This window comes from Xiphophorus hellerii, chromosome 16, assembly GCF_003331165.1.
Source record: "Xiphophorus hellerii strain 12219 chromosome 16, Xiphophorus_hellerii-4.1, whole genome shotgun sequence".
In the NCBI taxonomy this organism is placed as follows: domain Eukaryota; kingdom Metazoa; phylum Chordata; class Actinopteri; order Cyprinodontiformes; family Poeciliidae; genus Xiphophorus; species Xiphophorus hellerii.
Window position 1 is genome coordinate 691,879 of NC_045687.1, and position 27,238 is coordinate 719,116.

Sequence of the window (27,238 nt, forward strand, 5' to 3'; positions counted from 1 at the left end):
ACAAAGTCCATTCAAAATGGCCGCCAACAGTGCAGGTGACCTAGAGGTCACAGAGCTTCCTGACCCTCAGGCTCGTCTCCTGCATGCAGCGCCGCATTGCTTCTCTACAGTCAGTCAAAAATATTTATTTTATATTCATTTACCTGCATGTAACAGTTGAAACTTCATATTTACTGACAGTTCAGTTCAAATCCCCAAATTATTTTAATTTGTCTGAACTTTATTCTTTATGGATCAACTTGTGAGAATATCGACCCGTTTCTGTAAAAAACCAAAACAAAATAAAAAAACATGATTAAATTAATTTGCCCAACTTGTCTTTATTGAAATTTAATGGGAATTAAATTGTTTCTTTGTAGAGATGGAGGCTGATCTGGTCAACGAAACAAACGCCTCATTAATTCTCTTCATCTGAAATGAGAACAAAAACAAATATTAATAACTAAAACTTGTATACATTTACTCAAAACAAACACTTAAATATGAAAATAAACATCTTAATTAACAAAAAAGTGAATTAAAGTCAGCAGGTAAACAAACCAGTAAGATGTTAGAATCTGATCAGCATAAAAGTCTAAAATTTTAATCTAGAGTAACTAAACCTTAAATCAATTTTGTTTTGCAGATAAATCGTCTAAATTTGTCCTTCAGGTTTTCATCTTTAGGTTTCTGTGAAAAAATTAACATTTTCATATAAATTTGTTTAATTCTGTAAAATCTGGCCAAAAACCGTCTCAGTGCTGCCCCCTCTGTGTTGAACAGTGGAACTGCAGCTGACTTTTCCTGGTTCCAGTGTTGTAGTCAAGACGACCGAACCCGAGTCAAGACGACCGAACCCGAGTCAAGACCACCGAGACCGAGTCAAGACGACCGAACCCGAGTCAAGACCACCGAGACCGAGTCAAGACCACCGAACCCGAGACCGAGACAAGACGGTCTCAGAAGTTCCAACGGTCCAGAAACAAATAGAAAACAGCGGCGTTGTCATAGCAACACGTGTCTGAATGATAAATTGTCACAGAAATGATAATGTTGTTTTGGAGCCATTTCCAAGTAAAATGGTAATAATGGCATAATAATGCAAGAACACATTAATGGATTTATTGTGAAAGGTCTAATGACAGGAAGTGGTTGCAGCGCCTTGTTACCGTGTGAACAAACTTATTTACATGTGATTTTAATCTAATTTTTTATTCAAGTAAAATCATAATTTCATAACTGTGTTTTTTCAACAAGCAAAATATCAACACATTTTTCAGAACATTATTAATGTAAAGCAGCTTCTGTTGCTCCCAGTAAACAAACTGAAGCAACAGAGGAAGGAAATAAAAAAACAGGAGCTCACCTTCCTCCTCCTCGTCCTCTTCATCCTCCTCTTCCTCCTCCTCTTCATCGGAGCTGAAGGTTCCCTCAGGCAGGCTGTAGACCCGGATCACTTGCTGTAGGAGACAAAGAGAGGCGATCAGCGGCCGATTGGCCGGAGCGGCTGATTGGCCGATTGGCCGGGGGTCCTCACCTTGTTGGGGTCCTTCAGGATCAGGTACTTGCCCTCGTCCAGCTTGCGGCAGATGTCGATGACGCAGCGCAGGATGCCCCAGGCGTTCTCCATGCTCAGGTTGATCTGGCTGGCAAACTCGTTGGGTTTGAACTGCTGGGTTCCCAGGATGACGTGGCGGGACGAGTCCTTCACGTGGTAGCGGGAGACGTACCTGCGGGGCGGGACGGTCTGGTTACGCGTCGACCTTTGACCCGGGAGCTAAAGCGGAGCGATCCTCACCCCAGCTTCAGGTACTCGGAGCCGGCCAGCATGGCGCAGCAGGTCCAGCGGGCCAGCTTGTAGCTGTTGTTCTTCAGCTCGGTGGCCAGGACGGCGCCTCTCTGGGAGTCCAGCTTCTGACGCCAGTCCACCCCGTTACAGTACTGGGAACAAACCACAGAACCCAGTTCAGCTCCAACTCAACTCCATCAGGGAGAAAAATAAAAACTCTCTGGTTGTTTAAATATGGACGAAAAGGCTGGACCTTCAGGATTTCACCTTTTTTTTCTCATTTTGTGCTGGAAGTACAAACAACATTTTAACCAAAGTTTAGAAATCAGGGAACAGGAGGAAATCCCCCAGCATGCTGCCTGGTCATAACATTGTTCTGACTCATTTAGTTACTCTTTGCATACAATTGAAAACGTCTCCACCTGGTGGTCAGGGTGTGAACTGCTGCAAGCCACAATGACAGACGGCCTTCAGATTTTTCAGTCATTTAAAAAATCCAATCAGACAGAAAATATTCTGTTAACCCCTCAGTGGTAGTTAGAGACACTGCCACCTGCAGGCGAGAATAAGAATCACTTAAACCAAAAGTTTTGAGTATTTTTGATAAAAATTTGCAATAAACTCACAATTATCCACTAGCATGAAATAATGTGGAGAGCTGATGATTTTGCATTAATATCTGCGACCAACTGGAGTTTTATGAACAGGAAACTTTGTGTGAATGTTTCTGACAGGAAGTGTCCAGCAGCCCGGCGGCGCGGCGCGGCGCGGCCTCTTACCCTGGAGTCCCACTCGTTCAGCGTCTTCACGTTGATGAACGACACTTCTCCACTGGCGCCGGTCATCACGCCGTCGTGCTCACAGCGCACGATCAGGTCGATGTCTTCCCCCAGCTTCCAGTGGCGGTACCTGGATCATATAGTGGATCAGAACCGCTTCGGTACCACACAGTGGATCAGAACCGCTCCGGTCGCTACCTGTACGCCACAGACGCCACCTCGCTCTTGTCCATGTCCTCCTCCACAAACGGGTTGGAGTTGGGGAACTTGTGTCTCTCTCCGCCCTGAACGCAAAGGATGAAACGTGATTGGTCGTCAGCGTGAAGCCGTGGGCCAGGTGGGGCCGGGGGGCGGGGCTTACCATGCGTAAACACTGCTGGCTGAAGTTGTGGTTGATGTAGGTGGCCTCCATGGCCAGGTTACGGGGGGAGTTGAAGGAGTTCCCTTCGTCCTGCGGAGGCTCGTTGGCCGTTTCGCTCACCGTCAGCAGATCTGGAGAAAAGGACGAACAAACACCTGAACGGGACTTCCACCTGAACGGTAACCTGGACAGGTCCAACAGGGTCGTTTAGTTTCAAAGGGTTTTCATGACTGTAGGAGGGAACTTGGAATCCCACAGATTCAAACTCAGTATCTGGTCCTGAAGCCGCGGCGCTAACAGCTGCTTCAAAAACTCCAAAGAATCACAAGTAACCAGAGTTGTTGCTTTTGTAAAAAAGTCACTAAGAGTTTTAAAAGTTGCCAAGTTGGTACCAGAACTTCCCTCAACCCGACCCTAATGACTCCCTACACTCAGCTACATGCTTGGCCACGCCCCCATCTCTTGGCTCCGCCCACATTTGGTGGGATTTTTGGTGTCTGCAGACCAAGTAGGCGTTTCCAAAAACAAAAAGGCGTCTCAAGAACCACACCTGATTGGACGAAATTAATGACCCTCTTTGGAGTTTTTTTTCTTTAAAAATATGGCTAGCTTAATTATTGTTAGCATCAGACTTTCATTTATTTATTTAGTTTTCTGTTGTAACTTATTAAGCAGTTAGATATAATAACAGCACATAGATTTTATCAGCTGGACCAACTTTAGCAACATCTTCATAACTTCTCACAGAACTTCAGCTTGCATTTCAAAATAAGAGCATCAACTTATACACTGTTTTCACAACTAACTGAATCGACTTCTCTAAGATATTTACTAGTAAGGAGGTTAAACGTTGATTCAAAAAATAAATCCATTTTGGTTCCTGAAATAATGTGAATCTAAAAACAAAATGATCATTCAAAAAATAATATTACTTAAACTGAAACATCACTGCAGAGAATCACCTGCTGAATTGCTCTAAATTTACCTGGGGGCGGGGCTAAGCATTTTGGGGCAGGGCTAAGAGTTTTGGGGCGGGGCTAGCTCCAGTTTAAAGTTGCACTAACAGCGTTCAGCTCCAGAAAGAAAGAAGCTCTGAATTGGAAAAGCAGACATTCAGCTGAACATTTAAACTGGAAGTCTGACCGAAGTCGGAGTTGTCCCTCTTGTCGAAGAATAGCTTGTTGCCGACTCTCTGGACGATGATGTCCCAGGAGTTGACTGAGCGTGTGCAGCACATCAGTGTGGCCAGGATGGCGTCGGTGGCGAACACGTTGCCCTGCGTCTTGGCCAGCTGGAGACGAGAGACGGACAGGGTTGACCCGTTGACCTATGCGGAGCGGCACGGCGCGGCCGTGAGGGGCGGGGCTTACCTTTCTGATGACCGGGTCGTCGGTGGTGGTGACGGTGTGGAAGATCCTCTTGATGCTCTTCAGTTGCTTCTCGTTGCGGGTGGTGATGCGGTCAAAGGCCTTGTCGTAGTATTCCAGCGCGCCGCAGCACTCTCTGCAGGAAACACAGCGCCGCTTCAAGGCTCTGCCCCCAAACCACAGGGGGTCACCCTCAGGCTCCGCCCCCAAACACACAAACCACAGGGGGTCACCCTCAGGCTCCGCCCCCAAACACACAAACCACAGGGGGTCACCCTCAGGCTCCGCCCCCAAACACACAAACCACTGGGGGTCACCCTGAGACTCCGCCCCCAAACACCCAAACCACAGGGGGTCACCCTGAGGCTCCGCCCCCAAACACCCAAACCACTGGGAGTCACCCCCACCTCTGCTTCACATGTAACAAAATTGGTGTCAAACGTACAGTACAGACCAAAAGTTTGGACACACCTTCTAATTCAATGGGTTTTCTTTATTTTCATGACTATTTATAAGGCAAGAAATCCCACTTATTAACCTGACAGGGCAGGTTGACCTATGAAGTGAAAACCATTTCAGGTGACTACCTGTTGAAGCTCATCAAGAAAATGCAGAGTGTGTGCAAAGCAGTAATCACAGCAAAAGGTTGCTACTTTGAAGAAACTAGAATATAAGGGCTATTTTCAGTTGTTTTACACTTTTTTGTTTAGTTCATATTTCCACATGTGTTATTCATAGTTTTGATGCCTTCAGTGTGAATCTACAATGTCAATAGTCATGAAAATAAAGGAAACTCATTGAATTAAAAGGTGTGTCCAAACTTTTGGTCTGTACTGTACATTAATGCTTTCAGAGGTCATCAGAGGTCATCATCAATATCTTCGAAGCAAAAGCAGCAAACAGTTTCATTATTAGATTTGAGTAATGTGTGGGGGCTGGTTGACCTTTCATGACCTCTGGAAACATTAATATCCTTAAAATGACAGCGGCACAAACAATTTTTGTTGCATAAACATAGTCGGATTAATTTTGTCTGATTTAGCGACGATGAGCGGATCGGCGCCACCTACATGTCGACCGGGTCGGACACCTCCATGTATCTCATCTTCATCAGTCGGGGGAAGTCCATCTCCTCCTTCACCTCCCAGTCACTCCGGACCTCCACTGACGAGTCTCTGGGCTTCAGCTGGGCCTGCAGCACAAACACACCCAGAATTATTCAATAATCGATTGATCCCAATTAATCATTTCAGCCCTAATACATTTAAACTATTTCTTTCACGTGTGTCTTATTTGTTCTGTGTAACTTCATTTATTTCTTCTGAGTCGTTTCAGATTTGATTGTTTTAAGATTATTCTTAAGTTACATTTCGACGACTTTTAAAACTAAATAAGCTGCTAAAAATATTACTAAATGTTAGAAAAAAGATTTTAATTATTTCAATAATCGATTCATCATGAATGCATGAGTATATGAAAGCTTTAAGATGAAACCTGTGATGATAATAGTGATGTTTAATCAGGTTTCTGTTGCTGATATGAAGGAATAATGATTTTCCTGATGAACTTTGATCAGATTTTCAGCAGTTAGCTCAGATTCATTTTATCTACTACTTTTCTTCAGCGTCAGTAAAACTACCTGAGACTTCTGGTCCCACTTCTGTCGGACTCCAAACTGCTTCTGGAACTTCTTCTGCAGACGCATCCGATCCCTGAACACAAACCGGCGTTAACCCGTTAGTCCCCACCGACTGTCCGCCCGGCGCCATCAGGCACGTCTCACCTCTCCTTCTGCTTGGCGCTCTTCGGGAGCGTCTGCATGTTGAACTGGGTCAGATTCCTGCGGTCTTTGTCTCTGCGCAGGTTCCTCTGTGGAAATAGTTACAAAACCTTTAATCCGACTAGTTCTGCTGGTCCTGCTGGTTCTGCTGAGGTTCTGCGTTACCTGAGCAAAGCGCATGCGGTTCCTCTGGTACGCCGTCTTCTGCGTCTTGGCCGTGTCCACCAGCTGGAAGCTCGTCTCGTCTTCCTCGTGGAAGTAAGCGTACTGACTGCCGCCGCCGAACTGAGACGAATATTTATCTGAAAATAATAATAATAAGAGAAACCAGACTGATAACTGAAACACACGACTGTAGCACCAAAACGATCCACAGAATGATCCTCGGTTATTAAAGTTCCTCCAGACGTCGTTAAACTGCGTTTTACCCTTTAGAGTTTTGTGCGTCCACCAGCTAGCTGTTAGCAAATGCTAAGCGCTGCTAGCAGCTGCAGAAGGAGGCTGACAGAACGAAGGGATCACTGAACTAAAGAGAAAGATCCCACAGCTCAGCTGGTCCTCAAACGCCTCATCAGGAAACTTCCTGTCTCTGCTTGGAGCTAACGGCTAACGGGAAACGCTTTGCTCCGTTTGGAAAACTCTTAACTTTAAGACATGAACCTGCTGATCAACAAGAACTAAAATTAATTACAAATATCTGTTTTAGAAAAAAGTTATTTCATACTTCAAACTTCAGACTGAAAGTGATGTCTGAATTGTTTTTAATTTAAAGCAATAAAATGTTTTATTACTTAAAAAAGGATTAATTGTTCATTAACAGCATTTTCTCTTTTTTCTAGCTTAAGAAGCTACAACTGAACAAGTTTTTTATTGATTACTTGGTTAATAATCAAAATAATCAATAGATTACTTGATTACAAGGCTGACTAATATTTAACCTTAAAATAATCATTTCTAAAATATAAACTAGAGCTGCACCGATTGCAGTTTTCTGGCCGATCTTTAAAAAGCCTGACATGATTCTGGTTTTCTGTCTAAAAGTTGCTCTTCATATAAAACTGTTTATCACATGTTCATCTCAAGCCTCCGTTTCACTCACTCGTGTATCTCTTGTCTTGGTAAGTTGCTCCGGTCCAGTCAGCGACCTGCCAGAACCAGAACACACAAACAGAGTGAGGAACCGACTGGAGATCAGAGCGGCTCAGACAGAACAAACCGATCACCGATCGTCAGGCAGGACAAACCGATCACCGATCGTCAGGCAGGACGAACCGATCACCGATCGTCAGGCAGGACGAACCGATCACCGATCGTCAGGCAGGACGAACCGATCACCGATCGTCAGGCAGGACGAACCGATCACCAATCGTCAGACAGGACGAACCGATCACCGATTGTCAGGCAGGACGAACCGATCACAGATCGTCAGGCAGGACGAACCTTCCCCAGTCGGTCTCCTTTGCTGAACGGTTGGTACGGCATGTCCTTGAACTTCTCTGGGACGGCGCAGGGGCCCCATCCGGACGGGTTGTCCTGGATGACAGGGGCGTGAAACTTCGCCATGACCTGATGTCAAAACAAACAGATGGTTTATCAGTTTTGCACTTTAATAATCAGCAGATTGATCTGCGTATGGCCAGGGTCTCAGATCGGAGCAGCACTCATTTCTCCAGCAATGAACTCAAACACAGAGCATTGATCGGATTGCGCAGTGGGCTAATCATCACCGACCCGTGAAGGAGTGAAAGAAGTCTGCTGTGATTTAAGTTGGAAATATTTTCTACTAATGGATTAAATTAATTTATTCTTCACACTGAATCATTTCTGTACAGTTACATCAGTGAACCTGCAGAAAAACAGAAAAGTTTTACTAAACTGGTTTCCTTGGTGACTGTGTGGTTATAAGGAGAAAATATTAATTTAAACAAAAAAGACATTATAAAGATAGGTGTCAGTAAAATTTATTTAAAACATTTTAATTTCCATTTGTTACGCTTTTTAAAGAATTGTAGCTGCACATTCAGAAGAGAATTAAACAATGTAAGCAGACATTTCCAATCTAATAGCAAAAAAATAAGATCAGCATAACTTTTATAAATTTCTATGAATAAATAAATCAGCTCAGAGTAATTGACAAGCATGTATGATAAAAAAAAAAACATTCAACATTTAGACCGGGAATAAACATATCACTTTTAATCAACTTACAGTCCAGCTGATTACTTTCACAGTCCAGAAAAATCTAAATATTTAAATATCAATATGAAATTTTTCAGAATCAGATTTTACGTTTGAATAACGAAAATAATTTTTACGTTATTCAAACATCAATGTCACAGAAAAATACGCACACATGACGGCAGATCCAAAACTATTTTGATTTATTTGTATATTGAGCAGCAATTATTATCGATCTTGTTTAAATATTATTTAAACAGGTTTTCAGTAATTCTTAACCTGGACTGAACCTGTTCACTAACTTTACCTGAACGTTCTGTTGTTTCTCATTACACAAGGAAATGAGTTTACATTAAAGTTTCCGTCTCTCCAGATGGAAATAGTTTTAAATTTCGCATTTTTAACATTTTGGCCTCAACTAGGCGGCTCTTCTTGCCAGGTGGCTCCGGCTGACGATGCTAAGCTAACTAGCTAACTAACTAACTTCAGAAACCTTCCGGCGATGATCGACTTCATCTCAAAACATCAACAGAAGCGGAAGCAGATTTCACATCCTTCTGTGTTTCATTCAACACTCACCTTTACCTGCAAACCTTTCAGTGAGAAATTCAACCCAAAAGCCTTTACAACGATGTAAAAACCGACGGAGCGCCGGCGTGAAAGGAAGTGATGAAACACGACGAGGCACAAGGCACTTCCTGCCGAAACTGAAGAGCAGTTGGCGTAAAATATAAAAATGGCGGTTTAACGCTTGTTATTAAGTTTTCGCAAAGTTTATTGTAGGTTTGATAAGCTAAATATAAACTAATCTGAATAATTCAGATTAAAGTACTTGTTCGCTATAAAAAATAACAAAACTACGGTAATCCCTTTCCACTTTGCAGTTTTTGTCCGTGACCACTAGATGGCACTAACGAGATATTTATGAACCACTTTAATTTGGCTCCACTTTGTTGCAGCAGAAAAAGTGTTTCGTAGTAATTAATTTAACAGTTGCAATGGTAACATAATAAACCCTCCGCTTTTAACAGCGCTGTAGACAGCAGAGATTACCACTAGGGGGCAGAAAATCCATGAATAATAGAAATTTGACTTCAGTTTTAAAAGTACCAAGAGTGCTAACATAAAGTATGACATAAGGGTTAAGGAACAATATGATCATGTATTTGGAATCAACTTGGTTTTTTTTTTTGTTTTCTTATATAAAGAAAAATAGAGGGATTGTTGTGGTAGAGAAATATTTGTTTCAGTGTTTAGTAGTAAGAGATTCAGGCTGTTCATTAGCCTGCAGCCTGCAGGGAAACCAAAACAGATTGTTTCCAGGGTGTTTGAGGTCTGCAGCGACGTTAGCTGGCTTTTCCCTGACCTTTGACCTGTAAAAGTCCTGGATGGAGCCCTAATGATCCTCTCTGCAGGTTGGTTGCAGTCTGGTTCTGTCATGTTCTTCAGATGAGCCAAACCACACAGTAATGGACGAACACTTAATACTTAATTTATTTGTATTTTTCTTTAACCAGAATAAAATCACATTGAGATTAAAAATCTCTTTTTAAGGAGTTCATTGGAAGCAACTAATAAAACAAAGAAGTTACACAGTTAAAATCTTTAATGTTTTACGGTTCTGAGAAAGGCAGAAGTTGTTTAAGAAAAGAAGAAACAAATATGAATATTAGTTTTTATAGCATCTTTTTGGAAGCAGATATTGTAAACATTTTGAAAAGTTGCTCTGTTATTTTCCTTCTGTTTGTTCTCAACAGGAGCTGCAGCATTTACAAAATAAAAGTCTGTCTAAGTGAAACGTTGCTCATGCGTCTGAAAGGTCAAAGTCTGACATGAAGCGTCTGGGTTTGTCGTGCGTCTTAGCGGCTTCCTGTTGGATGCTGTGGCGGCGCTCAGGTGATTAATGATGCTGCCATGTTTGCACATCTGCTGAGTCTTTGCTTAAACGTCAAAGAATCTCTGTGACTGTAAGACCGAAGCAGCTCTAGGATTAAACCTGATTTCTCATCAAACATGTCGCTGGGCGTCCCTCAGGGATCTGACAGCAGACGCTCAGCTTGGTGTGTCTGTAGATATGTGGCTGTTATTTTTACCGTCTCACTGAGTTACATGGAAACGTCTGGAAAATAAAAACAGAAGAACTCAATAAGAGCAGGCTGACCTTTTCCTTTTCACAGAGCTGCAGCAGGAAAAGCTGCAGCAGGAAAAGCTGCAGCAGGAAAAGCTGCTCTCTGTTTTCAGAACAGCAGCGTTTAAAGAAACCTTCCAGTTTCTTTAGATGGAAAAAATAGTTTCTTTTAAATTATTTATAATTCAGTATTTATTCAGTATTTGCAACGTTTCAGTTTCTCCACATTTTGCTATCTTACAGACTTTCTCCAAATTCTTTTAAATTATCTTAAAATTTCTACACACCAATTATGACATTTTAATGTTTTTGCAAATTTATTCAAAATAAAAACCAGCCGTCTTTAGGCAGTTTGTCCTGTTCTTTGTAATTCTGCTTAAGCTATCGATAACTATGATAATTATAAGCCTGTCGCAATAATCAATAATCAATAATCAATGAATTTCATGATAAAACAACCTTAATAATTTCCATAAACATGATTTATTGTTTTGCTGTGGATGGTAAAAGTTTCCATCTGGAGTTTTAGTTTCAACTGAATGTTTTTTAAAGGATTGTTTTGTTTAATTTATAATTCATTTTATTTGTTTTATTTATTTTGGATATTTAAAATGTCTTCCACTTCCAGAGTTAAATGTTCTTACAGTTTGAAGTTTGGGAATCTGTTCTTGTATTATTATGAATTATTATATATTATTACTTGAAAATGGTGTCAAAACAGCAATATTATCATTTATCAGAATAACTTCTGGGATAATTTATCACCAGTAAAATTAGTTTCTAGCCTCTTATTCTTTATTCAATCTGTTTAAACTGAGTTTTCTCATTTTGACTCATTAATCCTCCATCACAACATTTCATAAACTATTTTCTAATATTAGATATATAATATAGCCATACATTCCTGCAGGCAGATTGTTTTCGTCAGATATTGATCTGACTGAATGTGAAAGAACAAACAGTAAAACTGAATATTAATTAGATTAAGCAGAAAAACCTGCATGAATTAACATTTGATCTGCTGAGTAATTCTGATGGTTTTTAATGCTTGGTTGACTCATCATATCACAAACATTCATATTTTCTGCCATCCTGCTTGTTGTTCAGAGAAACAGCTCAGATTTAAACGTCCAGCTCTCTTCATATTGACCTTTGACCCGAAGCAGGCTGCAGACTGAAACCTAAAATATGACCAGTTTCTGACTTTGTCAGATGTTTCAACTTAATGTCTGTTAAAACATGAAATGTCAAAGTCTTTACTTGTCTTCTTGTATATAACACTTATTATTATTATTATTATTAGTATTAGTATTATTATTATTAGTAGTAGTAGTATTATTATATTTAATCAAAAATATATTCATTTAATTGGCTAAAACATAAAAGCTGTATGAGGAATGAGAGCGTTCTCATTCTCACTGTTTGTGTTGCTCAGGTTTCATCTGGACTTTAGTTTCTTATTCATCATTTACATTTTGCTCAGATTTACATGATTATTTTTCCTCCTGCCTCTCTTTTATTTTTGTTGTCTCAGCTGGTTTATCCTCCTAATTATATTTTATATTTGATTATTTTTCTGCGTCTCTTCCTGAGAGCAGTAATCTCTCCTCCGGCTGAAAACAGCAGATTCACAAAAACATTTGATTCCATGAATCCTGAATGGAAAAACTGCAGCAGAAACGGAACGAAAACAAAACAGTTCGGAATTAAAGTCAGTCAGGCTGCAGAAACCGTCCTACTGGGAATCTCTTCCATCCTACTGGGAATCTCTTCCATCCTACTGGGAATCTCTTCCATCCTACTGGGAATCTTTTCCATCCTACTGGGAATCTCTTCCATCCTACTGGGAATCTTTTCCATCCTACTGGGAATCTTTTCCATCCTACTGGGAATCTCTTCCATCCTACTGGGAATCTCTTCCATCCTACTGGGAATCTTTTCCATCCTACTGGGAATCTCTTCCATCCTACTGGGAATCTTTTCCATCCTACTGGGAATCTTTTCCATCCTACTGGGAATCTCTTCCATCCTACTGGGAATCTCTTCCATCCTACTGGGAATCTCTTCCATCCTACTGGGAATCTTTTCCATCCTACTGGGAATCTCTTCCATCCTACTGGGAATCTCTTCCATCCTACTGGGAATCTTTTCCATCCTACTGGGAATCTCTTCCATCCTACTGGGAATCTTTTCCATCCTACTGGGAATCTTTTCCATCCTACTGGGAATCTCTTCCATCCTACTGGGAATCTCTTCCATCCTACTGGGAATCTCTTCCATCCTACTGGGAATCTTTTCCATCCTACTGGGAATCTTTTCCATCCTACTGGGAATCTCTTCCATCCTACTGGGAATCTCTTCCATCCTACTGGGAATCTTTTCCATCCTACTGGGAATCTTTTCTATCCTACTGGGAATCTCTTCCATCCTACTGGGAATCTCTTCCATCCTACTGGGAATCTTTTCCATCCTACTGGGAATCTTTTCCATCCTACTGGGAATCTCTTCCATCCTACTGGGAATCTTTTCCATCCTACTGGGAATCTCTTCCATACTACTGGGAATCTCTTCCATCCTACTGGGAATCTTTTCCATCCTACTGGGAATCTCTTCCATCCTACTGGGAATCTTTTCCATCCTACTGGGAATCTTTTCCATCCTACTGGGAATCTCTTCCATCCTACTGGGAATCTTTTCCATCCTACTGGGAATCTTTTCCATCCTACTGGGAATCTCTTCCATCCTACTGGGAATCTCTTCCATCCTACTGGGAATCTTTTCCATCCTACTGGGAATCTTTTCCATCTTACTGGGAATCTCTTCCATCCTACTGGGAATCTTTTCCATCCTACTGGGAATCTTTTCCATCTTACTGGGAATCTCTTCCATCCTACTGGGAATCTTTTCCATCCTACTGGGAATCTTTTCCATCCTACTGGGAATCTCTTCCATCCTACTGGGAATCTCTTCCATCCTACTGGGAATCTTTTCCATCCTACTGGGAATCTTTTCCATCTTACTGGGAATCTCTTCCATCCTACTGGGAATCTTTTCCATCCTACTGGGAATCTTTTCCATCCTACTGGGAATCTCTTCCATCCTACTGGGAATCTTTTCCATCCTACTGGGAATCTTTTCCATCCTACTGGGAATCTCTTCCATCCTACTGGGAATCTTTTCCATCCTACTGGGAATCTTTTCCATCCTACTGGGAATCTCTTCCATCCTACTGGGAATCTCTTCCATCCTACTGGGAATCTTTTCCATCCTACTGGGAATCTTTTCCATCTTACTGGGAATCTCTTCCATCCTACTGGGAATCTTTTCCATCCTACTGGGAATCTTTTCCATCTTACTGGGAATCTCTTCCATCCTACTGGGAATCTTTTCCATCCTACTGGGAATCTTTTCCATCCTACTGGGAATCTCTTCCATCCTACTGGGAATCTCTTCCATCCTACTGGGAATCTTTTCCATCCTACTGGGAATCTTTTCCATCTTACTGGGAATCTCTTCCATCCTACTGGGAATCTTTTCCATCCTACTGGGAATCTTTTCCATCTTACTGGGAATCTCTTCCATCCTACTGGGAATCTTTTCCATCCTACTGGGAATCTTTTCCATCCTACTGGGAATCTCTTCCATCGACGCTTCAGAGGAGGTGCAGGTTTATTTCTCAACTCTCAAAGCAATAAAAACTTCCACCCTGTTTGCATTAGCGGAGCGGGGATTTTAAAAGCCTCTGTAATTTGTGAAAACACCTCGGTAAACCAGTAGGGAACCAAACAGAACTGGTCTGTTTGACTGGTTTCCATTAGAGAGGAGCTGATGTGTTCCAGTCATGCTTCTACTAAAAACAAACTAAAAATTGAGTAACATCCCGTTAAGTGAAGTTGACTCTGGCTGTGTGTCGCATGTGGCTGAAGCTGGTAGGCAGACGGAGTCACAGCAGCAAAGTCTAATAAAGAACTACAGTATTTATAGCTGAGCACACTCAGTAGTAAACAGCCCACACACACACACACACACACACACACACACACACACACACACACACACACACACACACACACCTTTCTGCAGAGATCAACTGAAAAGCATAAAACCATCATTCCAGGCACATTAAAAGCCGTTGACTGACTGAGAAGTTTGTAGAGATCTGTGTGTGTGTGGGGTGTGTGTGTGTGTTGCACACTTAGCTCCAGCTCCGTTTTATTGTTGAAGTCATGAAAGAAAGGCCGGACAGTGAGACTGTGACGGATGATTTTTGTCATATTCTTTGATAAAAACAGAGTTAGTCTTTTCTTCATCCTCTTCACACATTTACTCTTCCAAATACGTTTCTAAACTCAGAAAATAAAACTTGTTGCATAAATTAAAAGATTTCTGAAGGATTGAAAACTTTCATCTTGAAATGATAATAATAAAAATCCACCCTGTTAAGTAAAGCACAAGTAACTTTAATGATAATATTTTGATTAATTAATCACACAGAATGTAACGCATTAACATTTTTTAACACAATTAATCACAAATTTTATTTTACATACAAAAATCCCGAGCTGGAACCTTTGTATTGTGTTTCTGGTACGCCCGTAAACCTGATGCACAGCTACGTTCGCTAACAGCGATGGAGGATGAAGCTGCTTCTCTCTGGTCCATTAGGGGTTAATTTCTGTTTCTAAACCATCTGATTGGACGCTGGAAAAGACTGTTGTTGGTTCAAGTTGTAATAAAAGTAGTTAGCCTAGCAGGGAAGCTATTCAAGGCTAAAATAGCATCGGAATGCTAACATTAGCTAATGCTAATGTTAGCGTCTAAAGAAGCTCCATGAATGATCAGGACTTCCTGAAACTCTTTGCTCCAATCTGATGGCTGGAGATCAGACTAAAACCTATAAATATCTTTGTTTTTGAGCTCATATGTCTGTTTATTTAATAATTTTGCAGCAAAAATTTGTTTTTATTTTGAAATATTGCTCATTTTGACAATATATTATGGTTGTATGTTTTTGACTAAAATGCAATTAATTAATTGCAGACCCTGTAATTAACTAAATTTTTGTTTTAATTGAGTCACACCAATAAATATAACATCTCATAATGCTATATTTATATCATATCATTGTTAGATAATAATGATTACGAGATTAAAATCTGAGATTTTATTTAATAAATTTGACAGCTCTGACTTTGTGTCTCATGAACATTAAATCTCATAACTTAAAATATGATCATCATATGTTATGGACTAATACTTTATAAATATCCTAACTCACTTTTCACTGGAGAAACTCAAACTAGTTGCTGCTAATTTTTGCCATAATAAATAATCTGACTGGCTGAAAAACTCAGAATCTTTATGCTAATATTCTCTCACCAATAGTGTCTTCAAAATGTGCAGTCCTGCTTATTCCTGCATGTTTTGACATTTCGGTGGTTTGGGAATCAAACTTTCTCGGCCTTTTCTTCTTCAGCTTGAGGCGCTGAATGTTTTCATGCTGCTGCTGTTTCATTCTAGTTCAGTGTCTGATGCAGCGACCGGACCGGACCGGACCGGACCGGATGAGCCGTGATGCTGCCAGGCTCATCTGCTGAACAATAACATGTGAATCACACCTAAAGCTGGCGATTGAGACGCTCTGATTACACCGTAATGTGTCTCAATGTGAACCAACTGAATAACATCGACCCACAGAAACGTGCAGCAGCTCGTCAGCGACTGTCTGACCTGAAGAGGAAAAACATCCAAATTACAGCTTCGCTTTCAAGAAACGAACCTAATGAAGTCACAAACATGAACAACACAACAAAAAGCCACATAGATTCATTTTAAACAGCACTAATCTAAGCTGATATATCTGTGATTATCTAATGAACATTCAGTTCTTAAAAATAAGAGTTGATGGAAAGTTAATGTAGCCTGATGAGTTCAAAGGTTAAAAAAGCTAAAAGGACAGAAAACTGGAAAACATAGTTACAATGATATCAACAGCAGATCATATATAATGTCTGTAGATTGTTTGGTACTAAGAAAAAGTTTTTTGGGTTTTTTTTTTACACCTTTTGACGCATAAATGAACTTTTGGTGCTCAATGAAACAGGAAGTCATTAAAACTTTCTGGTCTAAATTAAACATTTCATCGTTCTGCAATAAAATCTTCCAGACATCTCAGAAGTTAATCTGCAGAGAACATGCGAGTTTGCAGAGCATGCAGCTGGACTGCGCAGTCGAGGGGGCGTGGCCTGCAACCAATGGGCGTGGTCAGCACGACCAAGGGGGCGTGGTCTGCGCAGCCAAGTTTTTATAAGTTGAAAGATGTTTTGAATTCTCTCTGGATTTTCTTTTCTAACTGGAATGTGAAATTTGTTCTGAATGAGAATCATAAAAGCGTCGCTCTCTAAAGAAAAACAAGAAATTCCTCTAATTTTACTGTTGACTCAGGGACTCTGTTTCTACCTGTTATTTATGAAAGAAATATTTCTCCAAATGTGCTTAAGTGCCACAGTGATGTAAAATTGCTTCCTGAAGCCTTTTAAAGGCTGGCCTTCAGAGCGTTAGCTGCACACAGCGAAGCAGAACAACTGAACTGTGAAGGACTTTCGTTAACGTCAGACGCTCTGACAGGCGTTTCAGAAATCGATCTGAAAACAGAAACAAAACGAGAGACATCCATGAAAATATTACAACAAACATCAGAAGAGTCTAGGAGTTAAATTACATATGAAGAAGCTTCACTGTTAAAGTTTTAATCTGTTTGCTAACTTTACTTTCTGATGATCTTTCTACAACACTTTAAAAAAAAGAAAATAGCAACTTTTCACCCTGACAAAGATTTAACAAAACAAAGTGAACAAAGCAGTTCAAAAATGAACAAGAGGAAAATTCACAAAGCAACGACATATTTTTATCGTTTCTGCAGGTTTTGCTCCCATTATTGTTCTAAATAAAGAAACAAACGTTTCCATCAGTTCAGCAGGTTGCAGCCAATCACATCTAGATCTGCAGATCTGAAAGCTTATAGCTGGAGAAGAGGAATCTGGTTTTTATCGATCGAAATACCAATACTATCAATACCAAGGTGAGTATTGGTGTCAGATCGATACTAGCTTGATAAAATTAATATTTTTATTTCCAGTTTCTCTCACAGGACATTTCTGGAATTTGCTGACAGAGTTCATACCAGCGCATTAAAATCCCAAATATAAAAAATTCACTTTTTCTATTCCAGATCAGGATTTCATACTTTTTAAATGTTTACAGATATATATATAGATAGATATGATACCACTTCTGTGTTAAACTATTGAAGATATTCAGTGATAATGATGACATCTCAAGAGAAAAGTATCGGCGATACGAGCCCAGTATCGGTATCGATCCTTTCCCTTAGTTCACACATGCAGACGGTTTAGTGAATTTTCCTCATATTTTCTGTTCAAACCAACATTTAACACTAAAGAGCGATAAAGGCACAGTTATACATCTAGATATGCAAACATCTACAGATTATAGTCATACAGACTGTATGAACTGAATGAATATTAAGTTATTTTTTTTTATTTCTTACTTTACACTATAAATAACTTATCTCCAGTGAGGCGCTCTGGTCCGTGTTTTCCTCCGGCAGAGTTTTCACACTTCCGTTTTTGGCTCCGTTCAGCAGCAGCGGGACTGTCGGAACCGACCCGGTAAGGACCAAACCGGTCAGAACCGACCCAGTGAGGGCCGGCCCATTAGCCGGTTCCTTCCCTCTGGGCTCCCCGCCGCCGTCGCCCCGGTCCGGGGTCGGACTCTCCGCCGCTCTCTCCGCGGCCTGAGGCGGGAAGCCGCTGTTCCCGTTGTGGGTGATCTGGTAGATCTCAGTCATTTCAGACGCATCTTCCTCGTCGTCATCGTCCTGGCGGACGGCCCGCCGCAGGCTCTCCCTGGGCAGCAGCGCCCGCCGCCCCTCGTCCTGCTGCCGCGGACTTTCCGCCGGTTCGTGACTCTCCACCTTCCTGGTGGAGCGGCACAGAGCCTTCCGGAAACCTCTCTTGAAGTTGTCGGACAGGAAGCCGTAGACGATGGGGTTGGCGCAGCTGTTGGCGTATCCGAGCACAACCACGAAGTAGTAAAGGCCCTGGTAGTCCGACGGCAGAGACACCAGCAAGTTGATGATGTTTAGTGCGTAGAAAGGCAACCAGCAGAAGACGAAGACCGCCACCACTATCACCACCATTCGGGTCACTTTCCGCTCCGACTTCCGCCTCTTGGTTGAGGTGGCGTGGACCTTTCTACCGGAACTGCGGATCTTGAAGACGATGAGCAGGTAGCAGAGGCAGATGATGAGCAGCGGGCAGAAGAAGCCCACGGTGGAGGTGTAGATGATGAAGGCGGCCCTCCAGATGTTGGCCGGTTGCGGCCAGCTGATGTTGCAGGTTCCTCCCGCCTTCTGGATGTTGGCGAAGATCACCACTGGCAGAACGACCAGGAAGGACAGAGCCCACACGGTGCCATTCACCACTTTGGCCACCGGAGGGCGCCGCCACTTGGAGGAGCGGATGGGGTGAACGACGGCCAGGTAGCGGTCGACGCTCATGACGGTGAGGCAGAAGATGCTGGTGAACTGGTTGATGGAGTCGACGGTCATGACGAGTCGGCACATGAAGGGTCCGAAGGGCCAGGCCTGCAGCGAGTTCTGGACGGCCAGGAAGGGCAGGCCCAGCATGAACAGCTCGTCTGCGATGGCCAGGTTCAGGATGTAGATGTTGGTGACCGACTCGGTCTTGGAGTAGTGCAGCACGATGTGGATGACCAGCGTGTTGCCGCCCAGGCCGATGACGCAGACGACAACGTAGATCAGTGGGATGAGGACGGCGGCGGCGCTGGGCCCGGCGCCGTCCAGGGCGGTGAAGTTGGTGGCGTTGAGCAGCGAGTTCTGGTCGCTGTCGTTGAACAGGAACAGCGGGACGCTGGGCGCGGCCCCGCCTGGCGAGGCGCCCCCCATGTTGAGACGCGGCTGTCGCTCCGCTGGACGGAGAACCAGAGGCGGATTTTCCTCCAGGTCTGATTCACATCGGCTTTGTTCTCCAAGGTCAGCAGATCCAGATCCAGATCCAGATCCAGATCCAGATCCGGTCTAAAGAAAAGCAGATGAATAATTAAACTTCAGCTTTATCCAGTTCAAAGGTGAATAACATGAATAAAATGACATCAAGAGCTTTCAGTTATTGAGAAATACGGCAAGATTAAACATTCAGAAGAAAATCTCTGATAATTTCATTTTTAAAAGATTTCAACTCATTTATTCCCAGCAGAGATTCGATCGACATAATGTCAATATTTCATCATGTTTTGTGTTTCCATGATTTTTATGATGAAACTCAACAAAAGATGTTTGTTAGTTTCTCTGTTAGCAACGGTTTGATGTTTTTATGATATTTTCAACTTGTTGCTGAAATGTTCTCTACATGAAACAAACAATAATTTGATCATATGAACATTTCTTTCTTTTTTCTGCCATAAAGCGTAAAGGGTTTAGATCTTGTTAAAGCTGTGATGACGGCAGCATTTCTCCCGGATTTTAATATCTCGTCTCTCAGCATCATGTCAAGAAGCAATTTTAATTTAGCAGCCAAAAAACCCAAACTATAAAACATGTGAGCCTGCTGGAGGAAGCAGACAGGAAGGATGATCGCTGCTGATTAGATAAACGTGGAGCAATTAAAGCCCGACAGTTTGGAGAAGCTGCAGAAAACCAGCAGAAACACCAGATTAATAAATAGATGCAGATATGGAAAATATGAGGAGGCAGAAAATTTATGGTTCACTTTGTTCATCACAAAACTTGATTTTAGTTTTGATCAGAAACATCAACATGAAATCTGCAGAAATAAAACAGAAAACTGAAGTCAGACAGACGAGCCTGGAGGAGTCCAGAACCAGAACCAGAACCAGAACCAGAAGCTCTTTATTCAGTTTTCATTTAGTGGAGTTAATGTTGGGGAGTTGGGCTCAAACCACTGCTCTAGTTTTCCAGGCAGCCTGTTTATGCTCAGCTCACCGTCTCATCTCAGTCTGTTGCGTTTCGTCAGCCTCACCCCCCCTCCCCCCCCCCCCAACCCAAACCCTAACCCCCATGTCACCTCCCTCTCATTTCTTCCTCCAACATGTTTTATGATTCATTTTAAAATTATTCTATATAAACTGATTTTATGATTAAACATTTCAGAGCTTTAGATTTGAAATCATTTCTTTAAACTGTTGATTTAAATTTAAACCCATTTTATCAGTTTTCTCTGCATGGCTGCTTGTTGGTGTTTTTAAGAATTTAATATTCCATTTCTGTGTGAAATTATTTATTTTTATTCTCTCTTCTCTGTAAAGATGTGAAGATTTATAAATTCATCTTCCTCCCTCCTCCTCTTCCTCTCTCAGCTATCATAACATTCATTAAACAATTTTCCAGCAGCAGTTTAGCGTTTCGTTTAGAATCAGTTTATAACTTCGATTCAGAGAACCAGACGAGAAACAAACTCATTACATTAAAGCTCTGTAACAGATGCAGCATAATTATATTATTTGCAGTTGCAAAAACGACTCAATGTCAACAACAAACCCAGAGTAGAAAGAATAAAAGATATGAAATGTCAGTAAATGTTCAAACCTGCCGTCTAACGTCTCTGAGGTTTACAGTAAATGTATATTTTTAATAAAAATTGAGTTTCTCCAGGCTGGAAACAAATCAACAGTTAATGATTTCCAATCTGTCTGCTGGTGAAAACTTCCTATTCAACTCACAGAAAATCATTAATCTACTCAGATTAAAGCAGATGAACATAAATAAAACATTAAACTCTTTGTTTCCTGCTGCCATGAATCAACGTTTCAGAAACAAATCAGGTTTTCATCAAACCGTTTCCTCCTCAACTCAAACGCTCTCTCTGATTTCTCTACCATTTTCAATAATCTCCAGTTTCTTGTGATTACACTAAATGTGCCAAATCTGGGCGCCATGGAAACCAAGAGGAGAGAAAGCGGAGGATCATAAATCAGACAAAACCAAATTAATTCAGATGGATTTTTCCCCGGTGGAAACGGTTGAGAGAGGAGAACAAAAAGTCGACTCTCAGACTAAAGAGAAGAAGAACGATGAAATCCAAAAGGTTGAATTTACTTATTATTATCTAAAATCATCCTGTAGTTAAAATGACGGGATTTTTTTCAGTGCTGCTCCTCACATGTTGGAGACCCAATCAGAGGAAATAATATCTCAGACTAAATTTAACTGATTTTATTACATTTAGTTTGTCAAAACAAATTGACAACCGCCTGTCACCACCCGTCTCCATGGTTACCGTCATCCCACTGCTGTCCGGTGAAGACGAAGCGTTTCAACATGGCTGCCCTGGTTGTTGCTCCGCTCTGATCTCAGTTCATACAGCCATAACAATAACTGATGTTTCTGTAAAATCAATTCAGCAAAAACAAAATGAACAACTTTCAGCTCAAAAAGCAGCAAAACAGCCCAGAGCACCACACTGCCACCGCCGTGCTTCACTGTTTTCATAAAAGACGTTTCTGGGAACATTGAGACGATATTTAATATTCTTCGTTTTGTACAGGAATGAAAAGCGATTTTATCGTCCGTCACAGTTTGAGAAAACGTCTGTAACTTGTTTTTATGTCTTTATGATGTAAAAATGTTTGGATGCTATAAAGCAGTGAAATGTGAAAGGATGGCTGAGCATGAGCATCAGGTCAGAGGTCAGAGGTCAGAGGCTGTTTGAAGAGTTTCATCAGTTCACTCTGGGTCAGATCTGCTTTCTGCTCATGTTTTCAGATGGATTCATCCAGACTGCACTGTAAAAAATCAAATATTACCAAGTATTTCTGCTCTAGTTTTAGTGTAAATTTATCATTTGAAATAAGACAAAACTAACAAATAACATTTCAGAATAATGAAGGAGCTTGTTTTCAGTCAATAAGAAATAAATAAAAATAAAAATGCCAGTTCGTTTGGCAGATAATTCCACTTATATGAAAATGTTTTGTTTCTCAGTGAAATAAAAACGTTTCCACTGAAAATGTTTCAAACACAATTTTCTCTGTTTCTGTTTGAATGATGAATGATTTGAACAATATCTGCATATTTTACTCAGATAAAAGTTACTTTTATTGATAGATGAATAACATTTTGTGGCGCATTAAGCAGAACCTGCCTGGCAGCATGAAGTAGGCACCGCAGTTTAAACTGTTTTAACTCCAGAAGAGTCTGAACCAAAATCACAAATAAATCATACGATGAGGCAGAATCTAAAATCTGTTTGTATTTCCTCAGGTTTTCTGTTTCTCTTTGATGATGTGAAACGTTTAATAAAAACTTCAGAAAGTTAATATTTATGAAACTTCCAGCATCAGAAATGTTTTGTTTCTGTTTCCAGGCGCCTGCTGGTGAAACAACGAGACATCGATCTCAATAAAACGTTGAAGTTATTTCCAGAAGAAGCAAAAGTATCAAAAGATTTTGTGTCTGAAATTTGTTCCAATCAGATGAGATTGTTTTTTATTTCCGGCCGTTTTCTGCTGGTTCTGCTGGTTCTGGTTCATTTGGATAAATCTGATGTCAGCATCAAACAAACAAACAAAAATCTGAAATAATAATAAATCTGAGAAATGCAGAAATGCTGGAAAACTCCCAGATTAGAAGCAGAAGAAGAACATGAAGCGTCCTGATTGGTGGAGACGCTGCTCATTAGAGCTGCAACGATTATTTCAATAATCAATGATTCTATCGATCGTTCTGACCATTAATCAGATAAAAACATGCAAATTAATAACTTTAAGATTCTGGATTGTAAAGAAAATCATTTGTGAGCTGAGATTAAAAGTCGTACCTGAGAAATTAACAGTTTAGATGAACTAATAATAATTCAGACCAAAGTTAATGACTGCAGAGTCTCAACCTGAGGAAAAACTAAACATTATGAAATATTAACAGGGGGTGTATGTAAAAATATGAGCCTGGTTTTGAAACTTGTTTTCATCTAAAAATAAAAAACCTAAATGAATATTTATTGCAGTTATGAATCTGTAAACTCTGACAACAAATAATAATAATTCATTTAAAAAATATTGGACATTTATCAGATTTGATCAACTTTAGGTTTTTCAGTTAATTTCCTAAAAAGCCATGAGCTCATATTCATTTCCATAATGTAAGAAAAAATTCTTTGCACTTTTCACAGATCAAACCACAAAGTTTGATCTGTGACGGTTTTATTAGCTTCATAAAACCGTCAGATTCAGCTAAAGCCCGTCTGCACAAATAATCTGCATTTTGAAATAATAAATGGAATCAACGCGACGTAAAAACGACCAGGCTGAACCGACGATCCTGACGGGATTTAAACCGACGACCGGATATCCGGTGAGCTGAGACGCTGGAGGCTGAGGAAGATTTCTGAGCCGCTTCGCGTCTTCAACGCTCCTCGCTGCGTCGCCATGTGTGAACAGACTTCATGTGGGAGGAACTTCGTCTGTCGCCACGGAAACCTGAACCAGTTCCAGATGCTGAGCCGATTCACCGGGTCTCAAAGCAAACGGGTCAGACTCAACCAGAGAGGCGCCGGTTCCCCTCCTCCTTCATGACCTTCCAGTTTCAGCCAGAAGCTCAAGCTGCTGAGAAACAAATTCACTTTTTCCAGAAAGAATCTGGGATGGAAATGATCTAAATCCTGGAAAACGCGGCGCTGCTTCAAAGCTGCATCTCTGCATCGTTTTCCTCTCTTTTCAAACAGATAAATCATAAATGGTGGAATCTGAACTCACACTCCTCTGACAAGCTGCAGAATAAAATCCAAAACTGAAAAACTGAATTCATGAACTGAAACATGTTGAAGAAACTCAGCAGCAGAAAGTTGAAACAGTTCCTCTGAACCCTGGTGTGGATTTACCCAGATTATCTGACAGATTAAAGATGATCCAGAGATTCTCCTTTTCAACACTAGATGCCAAATTAAGTTGTAAAATAGATCAATAATAAAGTAAAATGAAGTACGTAGATACTTCAGCAAAAAATAGAAATTGTACAGGAATAAACTAGATGTTGGTGCAGATAAAGACTTAAAATGATTTCACAGATTATGCAGATAATCCCAGAACCAGGTTCAGCTGTAAACAGATTAACAGCAAACTGAGCCTTTCTCTGAAAAATCTTTTATCTGCATCTTCTAACAGTTCAGACTCTAAGACTGTTTTCCTCCTGATGGTCCGGTCGACCCGGTTCTACTGGGACCAGAACTCCACCATCTGCTCCACCTCCAGCTGCTGTGGTTCTGAGTCAAACCAACCTGTTCCCCTCCTGGCCTGTGGGGGCGCTGCACCAAGAACCACTGAAGGAAACAACACAAAAACCTCTGAAGACACTGAGAGCAACTTCCTTCTTCACCAGATGGAAACAAAATGGAGGCGTCAGATTTTCCTCTTTAGTCTTTGGCTGAAGACCAGGAGCCATTTCTGCTGCTAGCTCTAGGCTAACAGGTTAGCTTTGGTTGTATTTACCCAGAATGCCCTGCGCTGTAGTCCACTTCCTGCTTTAGGAGCGGTTTCTGGTCCGCTTGGTGTTCACATTCAAACTGAACCAGAGTTCACTTCAACCGAACCCAGACCGAGTTTTGGAGGACCAGAGGTCAGAGGTTGACTAGCGTTCACACCTCTCCAACCGGTCCGGACTTTGACTAGACAACCAGACTGAAGTCAGACTGTACATTTCAAACATACTTGTATAGAAATTTGACTTCATTTGGAGCCGAATCTGATGCCTAGAAATTGGGTCTCTGTCTCTTTAAGAAGCTCCTGCTCAAAGCAACATCAGGAAAATGTTTGAATCTCACTGAAATCGGTTTAATGCCGTCTCTCCGTCTCTCTGCGTCCAAATCATGTTTTGCTTTGTTGTTTAACTTAAAGATCTGATTATTAAACGTTTTTCACCTCTGAGGAGAAAACGGCGCCACCTGGTGAAATCAGTTCATTCATCACAGCAGAAGAACCACATTTACTCTGAAAACACAACTCTGCGTGGGCGTGCGTGTGTGTGTGCGTGTGTGTGTGCGTGTGTGTGGGGGCGTGTGCGTGAGTGTGGGTGTGTGTGTGTGTGTGTGTGTGTGTGTGTGTGGGGGTGGGTGGGTGTGTGTGTGTGTGTGGGTGTGTGTGTGTGTGTGTGCGTGTGTGGGTGTGTGTGTGTGTGAGTGTGTGTGTGTGTGCGTGTGTGTGTGTGTGTATGTGTGTGTGGGTGGGTGTGTGTGTGTGTGTGTGTGTGTGTGTGTGTGTGTGTGTGTGTGTGTGAAACAGCATCATTCCCCATTAAAGAGCAAATCCATCCCAGTAACATCCAGGATCTGAATCTGATCAGTTTCTTATTGTCAAAATAATCGACTGAGTGGATCTGATGTGATTCATCAGAACCGACCCGTTAAATCAGCTGATCCTCACCGACCAATCAGAGCAGGAAGCTGTTTGGTTCTGCAGAGGAGCTGCACAGAGCAGTTTGCTTGATTTTTTCTATTTTCTCCATTTTTCTTCCGGTTGGCTCTTATTAAACGTTTTGATTTTTCCACAGAACAGTTTCATCGTTCTGAGTTCCTGTAAATGTTTGCAGCCGATGATGAATAAACTCTGGATCATTTCAAAGCTTTTAATGACTTCAGCTGCAAACCTTGAAATAAATTAACTTCACAATCTTCTGAAAGCTGCAGAACCTCAGCTTCCCCCTCAATCACACTTTTTCCTTCCACTGAACCTTCAGTTAATCTGCTTGGAAACAGCTCTTTCTGTCAGACGTCAGTCACCATCTGCTGCTCAGTAACAATCTGTTGAAATCATTTTAATGTTTCATGTTTGAGTTCAGCCAGAAACATCAAAATATTTAGAAATAAACTAAAATGAATCCAGAATTTTAGATTTTATCATATTTTATACTATATGATTCATGAGAGTTAGGTTTTATATATTTACACAGATTTTATTTTAAAACTCATAATAATAATAATAATGTTTTATTATTACAGTAATGTTTATGCATCATGTCAGGTTTATTTGATAAGTTTGTGTTAAAATTATCTAAGGAAATTTATCATGTAATAAAATGACAAATATTAAAAGTTAAATATTTCCTTGTGAGCATTGAGATGCTAAAAACAACATGGCAGCAAAGAGGAACAAAAATCATACAAATAAAATAACTCAAAACATGATAAATGAACATATAAAAATGTAAACATGACGGAGGAAATGAGAGCAAAACATTTATCATTTTGTCTCTGCGCATCTTCCAGCTAATTTAACTCATTTATATTCATTTTTTAATAATTATTTTCAGTCTCATAAACTTTGATGCCTGCGCTGCCTGAATGAAGCTGTGATGAAATGAGTCTCAGCAGAAATCCTCCCTGAACTCCGGCTCACCTCCAGGCGCTGCCGCTCCGAGGCTTTCAGCGGGGAAACCGGAGAGACCTCCAGGCGCGTCCCGGTCCCATCGCGCTCCGCCACGCCGCGCTCGGCGCTCCGCAGCCGGACTCGGTGCTGCTGCTCCGCCCGCTGGTGGCTCCGGCTCCGGCTGGTTTCTAGGTAACAGCGCTGCTGCTGCAGGCGGTGGGAGGAGTTCAGCTGCATGTCTGCCTCTCAGGTGCTGCAGCATTCCCTCACACACACACACACACACACGCACCCACACACACACACACGCACACACACACGCACACACACGCACCCACACACACACACCACCATTACCCCTCTAATTTCATTTCTGCCCCGTTTATTTTTGGTCTCTGCGTGGGGAAACGGTAAATCCTCTCTGGTTGGATGTAGAAACTATTTTCCTGTTTAGATGTTTA

General features: G+C 41.3%; 2 protein-coding genes across 3 annotated transcripts; both read right to left on the minus strand.

Annotated features, from left to right (window-relative positions):
* Window positions 1-295: 295 nt before the first annotated feature.
* eif3d (eukaryotic translation initiation factor 3, subunit D) lies at window positions 296-8,946 on the minus strand. Of its 2 annotated transcripts, none has more exons than XM_032587699.1 (16): window positions 8,819-8,946; window positions 7,496-7,621; window positions 7,155-7,200; window positions 6,221-6,357; window positions 6,059-6,144; window positions 5,915-5,987; window positions 5,346-5,467; window positions 4,279-4,411; window positions 4,052-4,199; window positions 2,909-3,039; window positions 2,746-2,831; window positions 2,548-2,677; window positions 1,778-1,920; window positions 1,517-1,709; window positions 1,346-1,439; window positions 296-411 (listed from the first exon to the last, which is right to left on the minus strand). In XM_032587699.1, exons 2-16 carry the CDS (start codon window positions 7,616-7,618, stop codon window positions 398-400), a joined length of 1,659 nt encoding a protein of 552 aa, XP_032443590.1. In that variant the 5' UTR covers window positions 7,619-7,621; window positions 8,819-8,946; the 3' UTR covers window positions 296-397. The 2 variants fall into 2 exon arrangements, with proteins under 2 accessions (XP_032443590.1, XP_032443592.1); XM_032587701.1 differs by having other exon boundaries at window positions 8,813-8,927.
* A 5,854-nt stretch (window positions 8,947-14,800) lies between these two features.
* On the minus strand, window positions 14,801-27,038 carry LOC116736272 (somatostatin receptor 3). The gene is made up of 2 exons (XM_032588649.1): window positions 26,808-27,038; window positions 14,801-19,482 (listed from the first exon to the last, which is right to left on the minus strand). Exons 1-2 carry the CDS (start codon window positions 27,012-27,014, stop codon window positions 17,938-17,940), a joined length of 1,752 nt encoding a protein of 583 aa, XP_032444540.1. The 5' UTR covers window positions 27,015-27,038; the 3' UTR covers window positions 14,801-17,937.
* Window positions 27,039-27,238: the final 200 nt, after the last annotated feature.

What these genes read in the sequence shown, in the direction of transcription:
- eif3d (XM_032587699.1), bottom strand. Translation starts at nt 7,618, where the DNA reads ATGGCGAAGTTTCACGCCCCTGTCATCCAGGACAACCCGTCCGGATGG. An exon ending in CCAAGACAAGAGATACACGA is followed by an intron (nt 6,358 to 7,154) that starts GTGAGTGAAACG and finishes TATTATTTTCAG; the next exon opens with ATAAATATTCGTCTCAGTTC. An exon ending in ACCGCATGCGCTTTGCTCAG is followed by an intron (nt 6,145 to 6,220) that starts GTAACGCAGAAC and finishes CTATTTCCACAG; the next exon opens with AGGAACCTGCGCAGAGACAA.
- LOC116736272 (XM_032588649.1), bottom strand. Translation starts at nt 27,014, where the DNA reads ATGCAGCTGAACTCCTCCCACCGCCTGCAGCAGCAGCGCTGTTACCTA. An exon ending in CGGAGCGGCAGCGCCTGGAG is followed by an intron (nt 19,483 to 26,807) that starts GTGAGCCGGAGT and finishes GCTTTTCTTTAG; the next exon opens with ACCGGATCTGGATCTGGATC.